This window comes from Myotis yumanensis, unplaced genomic scaffold (assembly GCF_028538775.1).
Source record: "Myotis yumanensis isolate MYYU_CA2020_CCGP unplaced genomic scaffold, mMyoYum1.0.hap1 SCAF_1, whole genome shotgun sequence".
Lineage (NCBI taxonomy): Eukaryota > Metazoa > Chordata > Mammalia > Chiroptera > Vespertilionidae > Myotis > Myotis yumanensis.
The window spans coordinates 139,233,949-139,250,855 of NW_027223752.1; the positions used below are offsets into that span (position 1 = coordinate 139,233,949).

A 16,907-nucleotide genomic window follows, 5' to 3' on the forward strand; every position below is an offset into this window, starting at 1 on the left:
CACCCTGCCTCCCCCACCAGTACTGTGTTTTCAAGGGCTGTAAGTTCAGCTGTGTCCTTGGAGAACTGCAGTAGGGACCTGTCCCTGCTCCTCTCTCCATCCTGCCTCTCCTGCATATCCCAAGACGTCCACTATCGAGGTGAGTAGAGGTGCCTTTGTTGGGTTCTAGATGTTCCACTTGTTGTAGATTTAAGAGGAGACACACTTTGTCATGATGCTGATGTCACCCACTGAAATACCCATTTCAATCAATGCACGATGGTTTATGGTTTTCATTATTTTTTATGGTGTTTTTCATGCAGGGAAAGGTAGCACAGGCCTGTGCTAAATGAGACTTCAACCTCTTTTTCTTAGTTTGCTTCATCATAACACAACATAGAAGAGCAAAGCTAAGAATTTCTAGACAGCCTTTAGGCCAAATATAGTCTCAGTTGTTAAAAATTTGTAAAACTGGGCTACTGGTACAAAAAAAAAAAATCAAATGCTTTTGTAAATTGTTAAGCAATACTATGATGCAGACTTGAAATGTCCTCACCAGAAAATCAGAAAATGCAAAATGAAGAGGGAAAAGAATGTAAATGCAGAAGCAATGCAAGGGAAGATATTTATGGAAATGTTTTTGTTTAATATTTTGGAAGGAATGAGGTGCTTACTCTTAGTATTTCTATATAAATTGAAAAAAATAGTTGATTTTAAACTTAACATTGTAGTTTCAAGGTATACATAGTTTCCCTGAGGGGCATTGGTTTGCCAAATCATGCTAGACTCAGGAAGAGAGAGTCTGAAGCACCAATCTATCAAGTTATAGAGATAGGCCGCCAAATTTCTTAGCAGTTGGGGTTTACAAAATTCTTAGACTTGTGGAAAGAAGGTGCCTTGTAGAGTCACTGGGAAGGTAATTATTGCCATTAGGAAAACAACTAATTCTATGAGAGATGGTAACATGCCTAAAATAATAGAAAGGGGTGGGTTTGGGGATAGGGCATTATAAAACAAACAGACTTCTAAAGATTATTGAGTTATGATTCTAAAGAGTAAATATTACAAATGCATCAATATTGAATTTGTTTATCAATCCCCTTTATTTGCAAACTTTAAACATTTTGAACTATTCCTACTGTAGTGCTCTGTCTTATTCGGCATTGTTTTTCTAACTTTAAGGACAATTCTATCTAATAATAGACAAACATGGTAATTAACCATACCTCCGACATGCTTCCCATTGGCTAATCAGGGTGATATGCAAATTAACTGCCAACCAAGATGGCGGCTGGCAGCCAAGCAGCTGAAGTGAACAGGAGGCTTGTGCTCCAGTAATGGAGGAAGCCAAGGTTCCCCGCCTGCCTTGCCGGCCTCTGAGCTGCAGTTTAAGAAACACTGTTGCAATTATAGAAGCTAAAGAAAACCCAGAAACCTGCTATCAGCCATCAGAGCTGAAGCAGCAGGACCGAAACAATGTCGCAATTATAGAACCAAACAAACCCTAGATTCCTGCTTTTAGCAGCTGAGGCCGCAAACTGGAGCCAAGCCTCAGAGCTAAAGCTGGATCTCAGCTCCAGTGATAGCCATAGAAGGTAAATAAATCCCAGAATAAAAAAAAGAAAAGAAAAGAAAAGGAGAGGTTGGGAGCTTCAGTCACCCACCAGCCTGAAAATGGCCCTCAGCCCCTCACCCAGACTGGCCAGGCACCCCAGTGGGGACCCCCACCCTGAAGGGGATGTGACCAGCTGCAAACAGCCATCATCCCCTCATCCAGGCTGGCCAGGCACCCCAGTGGGGACCCCCACCCTGAAGCAACAAGATGGCAGCTAATTTGCATACTGAAGGCAGGCGGCAGCGGGCAAGGCTGTCCGAAGTACGGACCCGGATCTGTGACCCTGCTGGGCGGGGTCAGTGCTTGAGGCTGTCCCCGGTCTGGGACCCAGATCCATGATCTGCCAGGCGGGGGGCACCGCGAGAGGCTGTCCATGGGACCAAGACATGGATCTGTGACCCTGTTGGGCAGGGGACTGTACTTGAGGCTGTCTGTGGTCCTGGAACCCTGTTCTGTGACCTGGTGGGTGGGTGGCAGTGCTTGAGGCTGTTTTTGGTCCCAGGACCAGATCTGTGACCCTGCCAGGCGGGGGGCAGTGCTTGAGGCTGTCCGAGGTCCTGGGACCCGGATCCATGACCCTTCCTGGCGGAGGGCAGCTCACATAGGGGCAGATGGGCCGGGGTTGGGCAGGGCAGGACGCCTGGCTTCTGCCCAGCCCCAGTCACTCTGGGCAGGTGAGCAGTGCAGAGAGCCTCTGGACAGGGGAGGCAGGCAGGCGAAGGGCGGCCTGTACTCCACACATGGCAGTGGTGACAGCTGTGAGTGCACCAAGGGGATCCTTCAGGCTGAACTGAAGTAGCGCCCGCAGGCCCCAAGGAGGGGCTGTGCAAGATCCTCCTCCTGGCCCAGAAGGTGCAGGATCCCAGTGACAGCCACCATGGCGGGCCAAACTGACGTCCTCCTGGCCACAGCACAGGGGTTTGTGGATCTGCAAAGCCAGAGGCCTCCCATGTGCACATCCCCCCCTGGCGTGCAAACATCCCCCAGCACACTGTCACCCTCTCACACCTGCAACAGTTGCAAACCAAGGCGTGCACAAGTTCCCCCCGCCTCTCCACCGCACTTCCATCAACCCGGCATGCCTAACACCCCCACAGGATGTGCACACATCCCCGCTGATGCACTCACGTCCTTTGGAGAGTGTCTGGGTGTTCTGGGTGCTGAGGGCGGGCGCCTGTGAGATGACAGTGAGAGGGTGGAGTGGTGATGCCCTGTTCCCATGGAGGCCAGTGCAGCTACGAGATCACCTCTGGGGTGTGGTTAATGCAGGTGCTGAGGCAGGAGCAGGTGCAGACAGACACACCTGGTGGGCACGGGGGGCCCTCGCTGAGGTGCCTTCGGTCAGCGTTCAAGATCAAGAACCCAGAGGCAGAGAGGAATTCTGTCCTCTCAGTGAAACAGTGGGATAGTTGGGGCGACTATAGAGGAGGAATATGCACTTTGGGTGCCAGCACCCATAAGCGAAGGCTGCCCTGACTGAGCCTCGCTTGCTTGGGGCCTAGTGCACTCCTGCTGGGCAGCAGATGACAGGACGTGCTTTTCCAAATTAATTAGAGAAAACATTGATTCTTCTGCTGCCCACGAAGGTGGAAAGTGAAGTGGGGAGACATGTGGGGAGTGAGCAAGGTTCCCCGCCTGGGGGTTCCAAATCTGCTGTTGGTTTCTTTCACTGCTGACTAGAGATATACAGGGTGTCCCCCCAAAATGTATACACACTTTGAATACCTACTAATTCCAATGGTTTTAAGCATAAGAAAGAAACAACAACAGGGCTGTTATCTGTTAAAAGTGTGGGCACAAACAGGACGTATGGACATTCCCTGAGGGGTCTCAGATTGGAGAGGGTAAAGGCCAGACTGAGGGGCCCCTTCCCCCCCCCCACCCCAGTGCACGAATTTTGTGCACCGGGCTACTAGTCCTATATAATAAAAGAGAAACATGCAAATTAGTCATTCCTCTGCTAAGCGAAAGCCCTGCTCACAAGCCACAACCACCAGCCACGCCCACCAGTCAATGAAGAGTGAGTATGCAAATTAACCTGACAAAGGTGGTGGGTAATTTGCATAAACAGAGCAAATTACTGGGGAGCCCACAGCTTGGGGGGATGTGGCTCCCTCAGTTGGGGAAAACCCAGAACCTGGGGAGCACCAGGAATTCTGGAAATAGTAGTTTTGGTGGCAGCCCCAGGACCTGAAGTGGAAGCCCAGAGTGCAGGGAGCACCAGGAATGCTAGGAATCCTAGTTCTTCTAGAGACTAGAGCAGTAGTTCTCAACCTGCTGGCCCTTTAAATACAGTTCCTCATGCTGTGACCCAACCACAAAATTATTTTCGTTGCTACTTCATAACTGTAATGTTGCTACTGTTATGAATAGTAATGTAAATATCTGATGCAGGATGGTCTTAGGCGACCCCTGTGAAAGGGTCGTTCGACCGCCAAAGGGGTCGCAACCCACAGGTTGAGAACTGCTGCACTAGAGCAAAGTGAGCCTAGAGCAAGTTACTGTTGAGGTTGGGGATGAAGGGAAAGCAAAAGTGAGAGAAATAAGTAAAATCAGAGTGTCTAGGAAAAATTAAAGGGAAGATATCCTAAAACTTCCTGGAAATCTCCACCAATGAAGCAAAGAAAAAAAAATGCCTCTATTAATCTGTGAGCAACAAACCAAACTGGGTTGGGGGTCTCAGACAATTCACTCATATGATTGCAAAGACAGACAGAAACTCCCGGATTAGAGAGGGCTCCCCTGAGGGCTCCCAGATTGGAGAGGGTGTAGGTCGAGCTGAGGTTCCCCTTCCCCCCGCCGGCCACCCCCCTACCCAAAGTATCGCTCCAATCTGTGATTTCAGTTCTCTTCACGTTCATGATATTTAGATTTGTTGCATTTGCTGTCATTACATGGAAGTGAGCCTTGCCCAATTGATTCCATTGTACTGGTATAGCTTGCTACTTATCTGATTTGTTCATTCTTACCATCAATTTTCACATTCTAGTTTAATTCTGGATGTTTGTCCAATACACCAGAAGTGATTTCACAGTTTTATTTAACTCTGTTATTTAGTTTATTATGATAAATTACAAAAGTTAAAATTAGCTTGAACAGACGTATCACTATATTTTCTTGCACTTGGAATTGTTTTCTTAGAACTGAAAACTTAAAAATTTATTCCCGACAATTTTATAACAGATAGAATTTCTCTGATTTCAAAATTTTTTATATTCAACTGTTTTTTAATATTTGTGTTCCTAACACAATGTATGTCACCTAGTTCCTCATTGTCCTTTCAATCTGTGTTAAATAGGGAGACTCAATTTTACATTGACTGATTTTGGACTTTTGGTGCATTTCTAAGACTTTCAGAAAACATTAGAACTCTAATAATTTATGTAAATAATTTTTTCTATTTCTCAAATGTGTATTCAGTTAACAACTCTTGCTATACAAATACATGAAACCTAAAACAGTTACTATTCCTAAGACTTTAGCTTTGTACATGGCAGACAGAACATTGTGTCTCCACAAAAGGTTGAGTCTCAGTGCTTCCCCATGAAACACAGACCACATGTTTACATCAACAAGGCAGTGCCTTTTTACTCTGAATTTTGCCTCTTTTCAAACTCTCACAGTGGTGATGCTGGTTTCTCAGAAGGCAGAAACAGAGCTTAACAAACTTGTTTATCACATAAGTTATATGCTCTATGTAATTCCTCATGTCTTCATTTTATTTTGTCCACTTACACAATTGCCCTGTAGTCGTTTTATCTTTTAAAGGCAACCGATAATTGCTCAACTTCTTCCTATGCTTTTTTTCCATTCATTTTTCTCTGTACTTAACTTTTCAGCTCCTTGATTAGCAAATTTTTCCTTGGTTCTTTTTTTTCTGCAATGAAATACATGTTTTTGATATTTACAAGCTGATAATGTATTTCCTTCTCACATTAACCTTTTTACAATTAGATAATGAATTGCTATAGTTCAAATGTGCAAATGTACTTGATTTTATTTTGTTTATATTACATTTATTTTTATAACATTTAAAATAAGGATGATACCAAAATTTAACTTAAAAATATCAATAGTTACTGACCATATATCACACACGGGAATGTAGATGCGTGTGTCGTTTGTATATGTGTATCAATTGGTCTCAAAAGGAGAAGGCAACATTATTTTTCAACCTGTAATATCAAATGTAATAGAATGGTAGCCTATCAATAAATTAGTGTTAAATGAATGAACATATATTTGCATTTTTTGTGTTTTGCTGTTGTTGTTGGCTTCTCTGCATTTTTCTATCAAAAATATAACTTTTCCCTCTTTAAAAGGGGGTTGTTTTGAACAACGTACATTAAGTATAAAGTCAAGGAAGGAGAAGACATTTCTGTAAGTGTAGAGTAGTCATCTTTCTTGTTGGACCTGTGCTGGAGTAGATGGCAAATGACAGCCCTGCTTCCCTTTTGAGATTAGATCATAGAGTCAGGCAGATGGAGATGGACTTACTAGCTTGGTTACTCACACATAGTAAGGAATTGGAAAATATGGTTTAGATGTGGGGTCACAGGGCTTCTGAACACTCATCCCAAATCAGGCAGTTTCACACCCAGTTGTGAGTGGAGGGAAGAAATACCTGACACCTGTCCCTGGGCAGGCTGCTCCCTGCAGAGATGAGAGCAGACCCAAGTTCATGTGACTGTGGGCAGCCATGTCTTTTCAAAGAAGTGCTTTGGGGCTAAGCAAGCATCCTCAGTTCCTTCTCTCAAGTGCTCACATCAGATATCTCTTCTGTCCCCTAGTTAGGAAGGTAGAGAGAGCCTAAGGCCTCCTGTGGAGACTGGAGGGCAGAGAAGTGAAGGTGCTCCTATGATTTCTGATGGAGTTAAGTCATAATGGAAATTAAGTTCATGTCTTGTGTACAGACCAACTAAGGATGAAAGAGGTTGGGCAGAAGTATGCCAAACAGTAAAGAGAAATCTGTTTTGTGTTTTAAATTTTGCTATAGATAACCCCCAACACAGATAATTCATTTGTTGGTTGATTTGGGTAAACCAAGTTTTATTTGGAGGGAATGGATAGTTCCTTTAAGGAAGAATTTCCTTAGTTTAACTAAAGATTTTCTCCTTCAAGTTTCTTGTCCTGTGGCTAAATAATCTGTGCTTTATTAATTGAGTGTAATGACTGCTACAAATAGGATATAGGATATTAATTTCTGTTTCTATATTTTTACTCATTGCTTAAAAATTGATAGGTGAGTTACAACGCTATTATTTTGTGTCTCATGCTAAAAAGTTAGTGAGCTACATGACAGTTTTACAGATTCATTTTCTCTGAGTTATAGTTAAAGTTTTGTTTATTTTTCCATAAATATGAGGAAGGAGCCGGCACAGAACCTTAGGCCTTAGAGCCCACTTTGGGCCTGCAGCTAATTGGTTTTCTGACCTCAGGCAACCTGTAATCTCTCTGAGCTTTTGTTGCCTCTTAGGACAAATTAGGAACTTGGACTAAGTCAGTGATTTTCATTGGTTATGCTTATATGCCTGCAACAAGTCCTCCGCTGTCCAAAAGAGAGACGGGAACCAGAAAGTAAATGAAACTCTGAGTAACCACAAGAGCTGCCACAAAATAAAAACATTAAATATTGTGCAGTTTATTCAGGGGACATTAAAGCCTTCAAGCAGAATTGTGTATTTGGAGCCAAAGTTTCAAAGTTTGCTTATCTGGTTTCTCAATTACTAACATATTAGAAATGACAATTAAGGGGAGGTAAAAAAGACTAGCTGCTAATGATAGACAAACTGACATTAGCAAGAAATACAAGAGAGAAATAGAGCATGAAGGGAGATATACCAATTCCAAATCCTGGCAGTTTGTGCATATTTTTTTGATGTTTTTGTAACTTTATTTTTCAATTACATTTCACATTGAATATTATATTAGTTTCAGGTGTACAACATAGTGATTAGACATTTATATAACTTACAAAGTGATCACCCCATAAGTCTGGCACCCCCTGGCACCATACATAATTATTACAATATTTTTTTAAATTAAATCTTTATTGTTCAGATTATTACAATTGTTCCGCTTTTGCCCCCGATAACTCTCCTCCACCTAGTTCCCACCCCACTCTCTGCCCTTACCCCCCACCACTGTCCACATCCATAAGTGTACGATTTTTGTCCAGTCTCTTCCCACACCCCCCACATCCCTTTCCCCCCAAGAATTGTCAGTCCACTCCCTTTCTATGCCCCTGATTCCATTATATTCACCAGTTTATTCGGTTCATCAGATTATTTATACACTTGATTTTTAGATTCACTTGTTGATAGATGTGTATTTGTTGTTCATAATTTGTATCTTTACCTTTTTCTTCTTCTTGCTCTTCTTAAAGGATACCTTTCAGCATTTCATATAATACTGATTTGGTGGTGATGAACTCCTTTAACTTTTTTTTGTCTGTGAAGCTCTTTATCTGAACTTCAATTCTGAATGATAGCTTTGCTGGGTAAAGTAATCTTGGTTGTAGGTTCTTACTATTGATCACTTTGAATATTTCTTGCCACTCCCTTCTGGCCTGCATAGTTTCTGTTGAGAAATCAGCTGAGAGTCATATGGGCACTCCCTCTTAGGTAACTGACTGTTTTTCTCTTGCTGCTTTTAAGATTCTTTCTTTGTCTTTTGCTCTTGGCATTTTAATTATGATGTGTCTTGGTGTGGTACTCTTTGATTCCTTTTGTTTGGGGTTCTCTGTGCTTCCTGGGCTTGTAAGTCTATTTCTTTCACCAGGTAGGGGAAATTTTCTGTCATGATTTCTTCAAATAGGATTTCAATATCTTTCTCTCTCTCTTCTTCTGGCACCCCCATAATTCGGATGTTGGTACGCTTGAAGTTGTCCCAGAGGCTCCTTACACTATCTTCATATTTTTGGATTCTTTTTTCTTTTTGTTTTTCTGGTTGGGTGTTTTTTGCTTCTTTGTATTTCTCATCTTTGACTTGATTCTTGCAATCCTCTAGTCTGCTGTTGAAACTCTGTATAATATTCTTTATTTCAGTCAGTGTATGCTTAATTTCTAGTTGATCCTTTTTCATAACCTCGAGGGTCTCACTAGATTTCTTGAGGGTCTCACTAAATTTATCGGCAGTTTCTAGAAAATTCTTGAAAAACCATATAAGTGTGGTTTTGAACTCTATGTCCAGTAGTTTGCTTTCCTCCATTTCTGTCATTTGTGACCTGTTCCTTTGTCTCTGCATTTTGGCTGCTTCCCTGTGTTGATAGAGTGGCTTTCTGTGCTAGGTGTCCTATAGGGCCCAGTGGCTCAGCCTCCCCAGTTACCTGAGGTAGACACTCTTGGTGCACCCCTTTCTGGGTTTTGTGCACTGTCTTGTTGTAGTTAAGCCTTGATTGTTGTAGATATCACTTGGAGGAATTGACCTCCAGGCCAGTTGGCTGTGAGAATCAGCTGTGTCTGCAGTGGGAGAACTTCTGTGCTTGAGATACCCCTCTGGGGCAAGACTTGCTTCAGTGGGGCTTTGGTGCTCACTGAGTCTGCCCCCTGAGTGTGTCCCTTATGGATCTCAGGAGTTGTAATCTGGATGGTCCCAATCTGACCACTGGGTACACTGGCTCTTGGATCTCTAAGGAGGTGCTAATTTAGCCTCTGCCTGAGGCTACCCAGCAGGAGCTATGGAGAGATCTGCAGATTCCTCTTCTTTGTTTGGGGTTTGGAGGTGCCCAGATGAGGTCCAGCTGTGAAGCAATGCAAGCTGCTGTGGGGCCTTGGGCCTTCTTTTGGAAGTTCTGGGTCTCTCTGACCAAGCTGCAGTTTGTTAGGTAATTTTCAGGTTGCAAAGTGCCAGGCCTTTCATATGCAAATGCCTCTGCACACAGCTTGAGTGGGGCAGGGTCTCAGGGGTTCAACAGGGTGGAGCAAGCAGCTATGGCTGCTACTCAGTTCTACCCTAAGAGGCACCGTGTCTCAGTGTCCCGCAGTAATCACTGCAAGCACCTCTGAGAGGAAGTCGCCCTCGAGTTCCAACCGATGCCAGACAGTCCAGTTTCTCCCTGTATGAATCCGGGTCCCCAAAGACTCGCCCAGAAGTGGAGTTCAGAGCATTTGGGAGCTTGTGACTTTCTCCTGATTAAAAAAGACAACCACGTCCTCAGTTGCCTGCCCTTTTTGCGTGCGCCTCCCTACCTCTGCACTTTACTTCCGCACCTCCTCTGAGTCTCAGTGTGCTTTTCTCTTTCCTTCTAGTTGTAGAATTTCCACTCAGCCAGCCTTCCTGTGGTTCTGGATGATGTCCTTTTTGTCTTTTAGTTATATTTTTGAAGCGGTTGTGCAAGGCAGCAATTTCTGGTGTTTACCTATGTCGCCATCTTGGTCTCCCAATTTGCTCATATTTACCTTCACTATGCTTTTTGTATGAAAGCAGAAATCTATGGAACTTTCCATGAAATATGACATATATATGCTTGATAAAAAATTAAAAAAAATAAATCAGTGATTTTCATACCTTAAATATTTTTATAGACTAGAAATTTTATTTTTAGAATTTGCATGAAAATGTTTTATATAATACAGACAAATCGAGCTGCCTAACTAAGGGGGGATGGAGACTCTGAAGCTCTGCAATCCTGCAGGTGTCCACAGGGGAAACAGATTCCTATGGGAGAGAGTTTGGGAACTACCAGTTCTGAGAAAAATCCTTCTAATGACAAATCCTTTGAATTGAATGTTGCTATACTTTTTTCACCTTTTTATATTGTTGAAAATGACACAATAGGAATAAAATGGCAGATGTGTTCTCCTTATTAATGTTGGAACTTCAAGCTCCTTCCACCCTCTGGACAAAGTCCTCACCTAGAAATAAGCATAAACATCACAGAAGTAAATATTTAGGAAAGGAGCTTTTGTGGGAACAGAGAATAATGTTCCATGGGTAGTTTCTTAATTCAAGTTGTGTAAAAGTGTGATTCACATAATACCTATTTTATTAATGGTGACAGAAAAGTGATTCAATAAAGGCCTTGGTCTTTATCTAGTATCGAGCTATTTATTTTACAAAGTCTGTCTAGTAATGTTGCCACATTATCCATTTAATAAGGCCTATCTGTCATGCTATTGTCATAAGTGTTAATAAAAACAGCCTCCAAAAATACTGGGGAGCATGTTAGTCATAAAATTTGTCTTCATACCTGAAATTTGGCATTGGGTATCACATGATAATGATCACCACAGTGTTTAATGCTTAATATACTATTTTAAACCCTGTTTCAGGCATTGAGTGAAAAGATACCTTTTTAAAGAAAAATTTTATTAAGAACACTCTAGATCAGGACACTTTTAATATAATTGGAAGTATTCCCACACATTTCATTATTAAGTAGACTATAATTATAATTGTTTGTTTCCAAATGTAGCTCTAATTTCTAGAAAGAAAACAAGGTTATTACAATTACAGAATTATATATTGATTTTTGTTACTGTTATTTATCCTCACCTGAGGATACTTTTTCCATTGCTTTTCAGAGAGACTGGGAGGGAGGGAGGAGGGGGAGAGAGAAAAGAAACATCCATGTGAGAGAGAAATATTTAATGGTTGCCTCCCGCATGCAACCCTACTGGGGGCGGGGAGCAAACCTGCAACCCTGGTATGTGCCCCAGACCAGGAATCAAACCTGCAACCCTTACGTCAAAGGGCTGAAGCTCTTTGAGGAAAACCGGCCAGGGCCATATATTGATTTTTTTATTCCTCAAATCAAAGATTTCCTGAAACTTTTGTTGTTCATATGAATAAAGAAATGTCTTAGTCGTAATACAGACAGTAGCATAGTTTCAGTTATCTTTTGCCAGCAGAATTTTCATGTGACCTTATGACAGTACCACTTTTGTAATTTTAGATTGAAAAATTAATAGCATAGAACATATCTTAAACTTTTAATTTTCTAAAGTATAAGAATAGAAAGTTCATTTTATTATTATTTTTTTCTTTTTGAAACAAGTTTATTAATTTGTTAGTAATATATATATAATTGTTAGGCAGAATGTGAAGATGAAGGGTTGCTCTCTCCTACTGGCAAATCAACTACATAATACGTCACAGTATGTGCAGACGTGTACATTGAGGATCTTGGCAAAAGTTTAATCAAATCCCGCTTTCAGTTTATTAAAGAATTTCTCAAGAGTGCCCTTGGGGGAGGTGCAGCAACTTCATGACCAAGTCACAGATCTCTTCAGAATTCATTCTTATAAAGGCAGTTTTGATTATGTTGATCCAAGTTATGCGGTGGTGGCAGGATGGGTAAAGGCAACGTTTCATTTTTAGTCTCCCCAAATGCTGTCTCACTTGATTTAGGAGGGCTTGGGAATTCTCTTCCAGGGAATTTCTGCCATGTGAGTAATGTTCCTGAAAGTTTGTGCAGTCATGAGGAATGGGTCTCTCATTATCTGTGCATGATGGGGAGCTGCTTTCTCTGATAAAACTTTTCCATCTCCTGGTAAAGGGGAAGCTGTGGTAAGACAAAGAGTTTTGCCATTTGGTGAGAGAGGGGGGTGTCTTTTGTTTGTTGCAGTGAAATTCGTCAAGTGCAGTTGTGTGCTGTCTTTGCCAAGGCCTTACGGGAATCCTACGGGGCACAGGCTTTCTTGATGGCAGTTGGGGTTTTCAGTTCAATCTGTACTTGAGTCACCAGATGCAAATTAGACATTTCTCCCTTCAGCTCCCAGTATACATTTTGCATATCATCACTTGAAATACTTAGTCTTTGGAGAGCTCTGCTCTGCAGATTGTCTTCCTGAGATGGATGTGTTGGTTTGGCTTTTTGAGGCTCTATTCTGAGAGAGTTACATTCTTTTTTCATGGGTTCTAGTTCTTGTTCCAAGCCATGGATCTTCAGGTCACAACTCAGCTTTTCCACCTCCCAGTTTGATGAAGGTGGATTTAAATTCCTTATCACCTGCAGTGTCTCCACCTCTGTTCTTAGCCTGAGGACTTCTATTTCTTTAGACTGCTGCTGTTCATTCAATACTTTTAAACATTCAGGTTGCCTTTGTTCATTTTATCCAATTTTCTCTTTAAATTATCTCTATCAATGCAAACCTCTCGGCAGGCATGATAAAGCCTTATTTAATTGTTCTCGGCGCACAGAACATGTTTTTTCATCTAATAGAGCGCCTGTAAGCTTTTCTTCCGAAAATTTTACTCATTTTTTTAGGAAAGGGTTTTTTTTTTTCTCTGAATCCTTAAAGCGTTTTTTGATGTCTTCATCAAAAAACAGTGACAAGGGCAAAATGTGAAGCAACAGACTCATCTGAATATATTGAGTCCGAAGTCACTTATCTCTCCTATGGGCTTTTCCATGATTTAGAATGCAGACACTGTCTTCTGCCAGCATATCCATGACAACTCGAGTCAGGCTGCCTCTGGATCTCCAGCGTTGGGAACAGGGTCACCAGGGGTCACCACGGGCTCCCTCCGGTTTCCTGGAAGACACCAGACACCGCCTCTTTCCCAACGAAGGCCTCTGCTCCAGGTACACCGTGGAAGGGTCCCCATTGCCTTGGCCTGGGCTGTGCCAGGACCAACCACTGGGCTGGGGCCTGGGGATCAGGAAGGAGTGGCAAGAGGGGCAGGAGAAGCTGAGGCGCCCCCGGGAGCAGACCCCTACCCAGCAACATGCCTGCGAGGCACAGAACCACGTGTGGCCCCTCAGCGCCCCCATGGGCAGCCCTCTCCCTCCGCCCCCCAGCAGGGAAAGGCAACTCAGGGGGGCTGTAGGCTAGCAGCACCTGGCCTGAAGGGGGATGTAAAGATCATTTAAAATAAAAATCAATTCAAGTAAAAAAAAAACTCACAAAAACCTAAATTTTTATAAATAGCATTTTTTCTTGGAACCGCAAAGTAATGCATTCAGTGTTAAATATGACTTGACTTGTTTAAACTTCTTTAAACCAATGGTATCAAATATTACTTTTCTGAAGTTATGGTTATTCAATGGACCAATAATAATTGTATTTCTATCAGATTAATCTAAATAGCATTATATATGCATGCTCTCTATTATCTAAAATTAAAATGAGTCTGAATTAATTTTGTTTATGTGATTATTTTTCTATTTGTGCAATCCCTAATGCTCCAGTCTCTAAAAGTAGTATTTAAAGGACACATTTCATAAGCTATATATCATTCCTCTAATAATGTCTCTTATTTAACCTAAATACTAAAAATAATATTTGACCTATTTCAGATATGGCAGGAGTATGGAGAAACCCTAACTAGAGAAGGTATGTTGCCAAAACTTATTAGATATCGTTGATTTTGTAAATAAACTGAGAATAGGAAATGGCATCTGTTTCCATGTTTGGATAATATATACTGCATTAAATATTTTTTTCCATGTGAATGAAAAATGTGAAATATAAACAGTCATAAGGAAGAATATACTTATCCCACATGTAATCACCATGTTCTATGGCTCTTTTAAGACCTCAGAAGTCTACCAGCATGCATCTCTCTTCATTTCTGGCTATTCTCTTCCTTCCCTCTGCCGTGGACTGTCGACCTGCACACTGAAACTATGGTCAGAAAACTGGCTTCATCACTTCTCATGTTTTTACTAGTGATATAAGGCCAAATAACCAGACTCATCTAGTAATACTGTCAAGCAGTTACAGTTCATGTAACTGTCAACTGAGGGGAAATATTCAAAACTCCAGTCATTGACTTGTCATTCTTTTACCTTCATGAAAACTCCAAATTCCTTTACGTGGAATAAAAACACTGAAGTCCATTTAGTTGTTGCCAAATAATGCAGCCTTCTATTTGCTGCTCTGCCCCTTTGCTCTAGCAGCTAAACTAGACATTTCCAGTTCCACAAATGTTCTTCCTCATTTCTAGTTCTCGCATCTGCTTCATTTCTCTTTCTGGCATACTTTTTTTTTGTCCATCAGATATCAACTTACATATCACCTCCAGCAAAAAGCTGACAATATTGACACAAAACTGGGATGTCTCCTCTGTGTGCTCCAATAGTGCCCTGTGTTATATTGGTTGGTGGTATCTATGACTCTGAGTGAAATTGCTTGCTCGTTTGTTGCTTTTTCAGTTTACAGTAAACTAGAGGCCCGGTGCCCGAAATCTGTGCAAAGGTAGGGTACTTAGGCCTGGCTGGCAATCAGGGTCGATTGGGGCCTTCCAGCTTTGGGCCCGGGCCTTGCTTCATTCCGCGCCACCTCCTGGTGGTCAACACACATCATAGCAGCGTTCGAACTTCCGGTCTCCCGGTCAAACTCCTGAGGGAACACTTTGCATATTAGCCATTTATATATATAAATGATTGTTCAGGGGTGGGCTGTGTCATCTTCATCTTGTAACTCCAGTGCTTGTCACACTACCTTAGTGCATGGTGTTGAATATGGGGAAAACCAGAAGCTCTGATACTTAGCCATGATACCAATTAATACTGTGTGCAACCACTGAATTAATAATTATGTTTCATAGTATTCTTGTGTTGTATATTGTACCCAGATATAGAAGTCTTTATTGTTTTTAACACTTATACTTAGTTGTAGTTTAAAGAATATAATTCTTTTTCTTTCCAGATGCTGCTAAATTTGAAGCTGAATCCTATAGAGTTTGTCCTGTAGGATCTGTAGGATCAATCAGTCAGTCAAGTTCATGTCAAGATTTACTTTTGAAAACACAAAAAGAATATAAAGAGATTTTGCTGAAAAATTACATGATCTGAAACATAAACAGTAAAAAAATTATTTACTGTACTGTTTACATAACATTTTGTTTTCCATTAGACACATGACGTGAACTTTTATTAAAGAAAATTTTTTTTGATCATATATTTGATGAAAATTTATATAGTATTTTAAACTGGGGTATTTTGGGGGCATCTAAGTAAGTTTCAAGCAGATTTTGTAAATGAAAGCCAGCACTATTGAATTATAAATATTCAAATTGCCCAAATACCAACTGCTTAAACAACATCAAAGCAAACAACTTGTCATTCATATTTTAGTGAAGCTAGTTGATAGATTTTTTTTACATACTCCAATTTTATCACAATATTTGGTCCTAAAGATTTAGACAGAGATAATTTTGGTATCTGCTGCTATGGCTTCTGTTTAGCTATATTAAAATGTTATCATGGCATTGGACTTATGCAATTTTAAACACATATTTAAAAATTTTTCCTTGTGGGGGAAATAAAGTTTGCCTAAGGCTTTTCTACTTTTCCATTTTTGAATGAATTTTTAGAAAGAGTCTTAAAATTACAGAAAGTTCCAAGTTTTAGTTCAAAGAACTCTGTTTCCCTGAACTATTTGAGAGTAAATTGTTACACTGTGCCACCATGCTTTATTGCTTTAGTACATTCCACTTGTCTACCATACCACCTCCACAATCAGAAAATTCACACTAATACATTCTATAGTTTCATCCTCACATCCTTTTCAAATTTTGCCACTTGTCTGTATAGCATGAAGACCCTGTTCAGATCCATAGGTTCCATTGAGCTGTAGTGTCTACTCTTTTCCTTCAGGCTGGAACAGGTCCTTAGTCTTTCCTTGACTTTCATGACATTGAATCCTTTGAAGAGGAAGTTCAACTAATGTATGTCGAACGTCCTTCAATATCAGATCATGGATTTTTCTGATGTTTCCTTATGATAATACTAGAGGCCCGGTGCATGAATTTGTGTACCAGTGGGATCCCTTGGACTGGCCTGCAGGTTTGGGCTGAAACCAGCTCTCTGACATCCCCTGAGTGGTCCTGGATTATGAGGGGGGACGTGGGAGGTTGGCCAGCCACAGAGGGACCATGGGAGCGCTCCAGGGCATGTCCAGCCCGTCTTCATCAGCCAGACTCAAGCAGCAAGCTAATCTACTGGGTCGAGTGTCTGCCCCCTGGTGGTCAGTACATGCCATAGCAAGTGGGTGGCCTTAGCATAGCATATTACACTTTGATTGGTTGAACAGATGACCAGACACTTAGCATATTAGGCTTTTATTATGTAGGATTTAGATCAGACATTTTTAGCAAGAGCATCACAGAAGTAGTCCTATACTCTTCTCATTCTATCCTGTGATGTGTCCTACAGTTTTGATTTGTCATTCTTTGTGATGTTAATGTTGATCAGTGAAGGCAGTGTCTACTGGGTTTCTCCACTGTAATGTTTCTTTTTTCACTTCACAATTATTGCTTTATAGGGAAGTTTTTAGAGTCAGTGTAAATATCTCTTCTTCATTAAACTTTTAATTTACTCATTTATCAATATGAATTTGTGGTTTATTTCATATAATGGGTTATA

At 41.3% G+C, this 16,907-nt stretch overlaps 1 protein-coding gene across 1 annotated transcript in view; it reads left to right on the forward strand.

Moving 5' to 3' along the window:
• LOC139021729 (ankyrin repeat domain-containing protein 26-like) overlaps window positions 1–15,824 on the forward strand; it is a 109,737-nt gene extending 93,913 nt beyond the window's left edge. Inside the window, exons 19-21 of the mRNA XM_070432274.1 lie at window positions 12,957–13,121; window positions 13,836–13,872; window positions 15,190–15,824. Coding sequence (XP_070288375.1) covers window positions 12,957–13,121; window positions 13,836–13,863 — 193 coding nt within the window. The 3' untranslated portion in view covers window positions 13,864–13,872; window positions 15,190–15,824. The remainder of the gene's footprint in view (window positions 1–12,956; window positions 13,122–13,835; window positions 13,873–15,189) is intronic.
• Window positions 15,825–16,907: the final 1,083 nt, after the last annotated feature.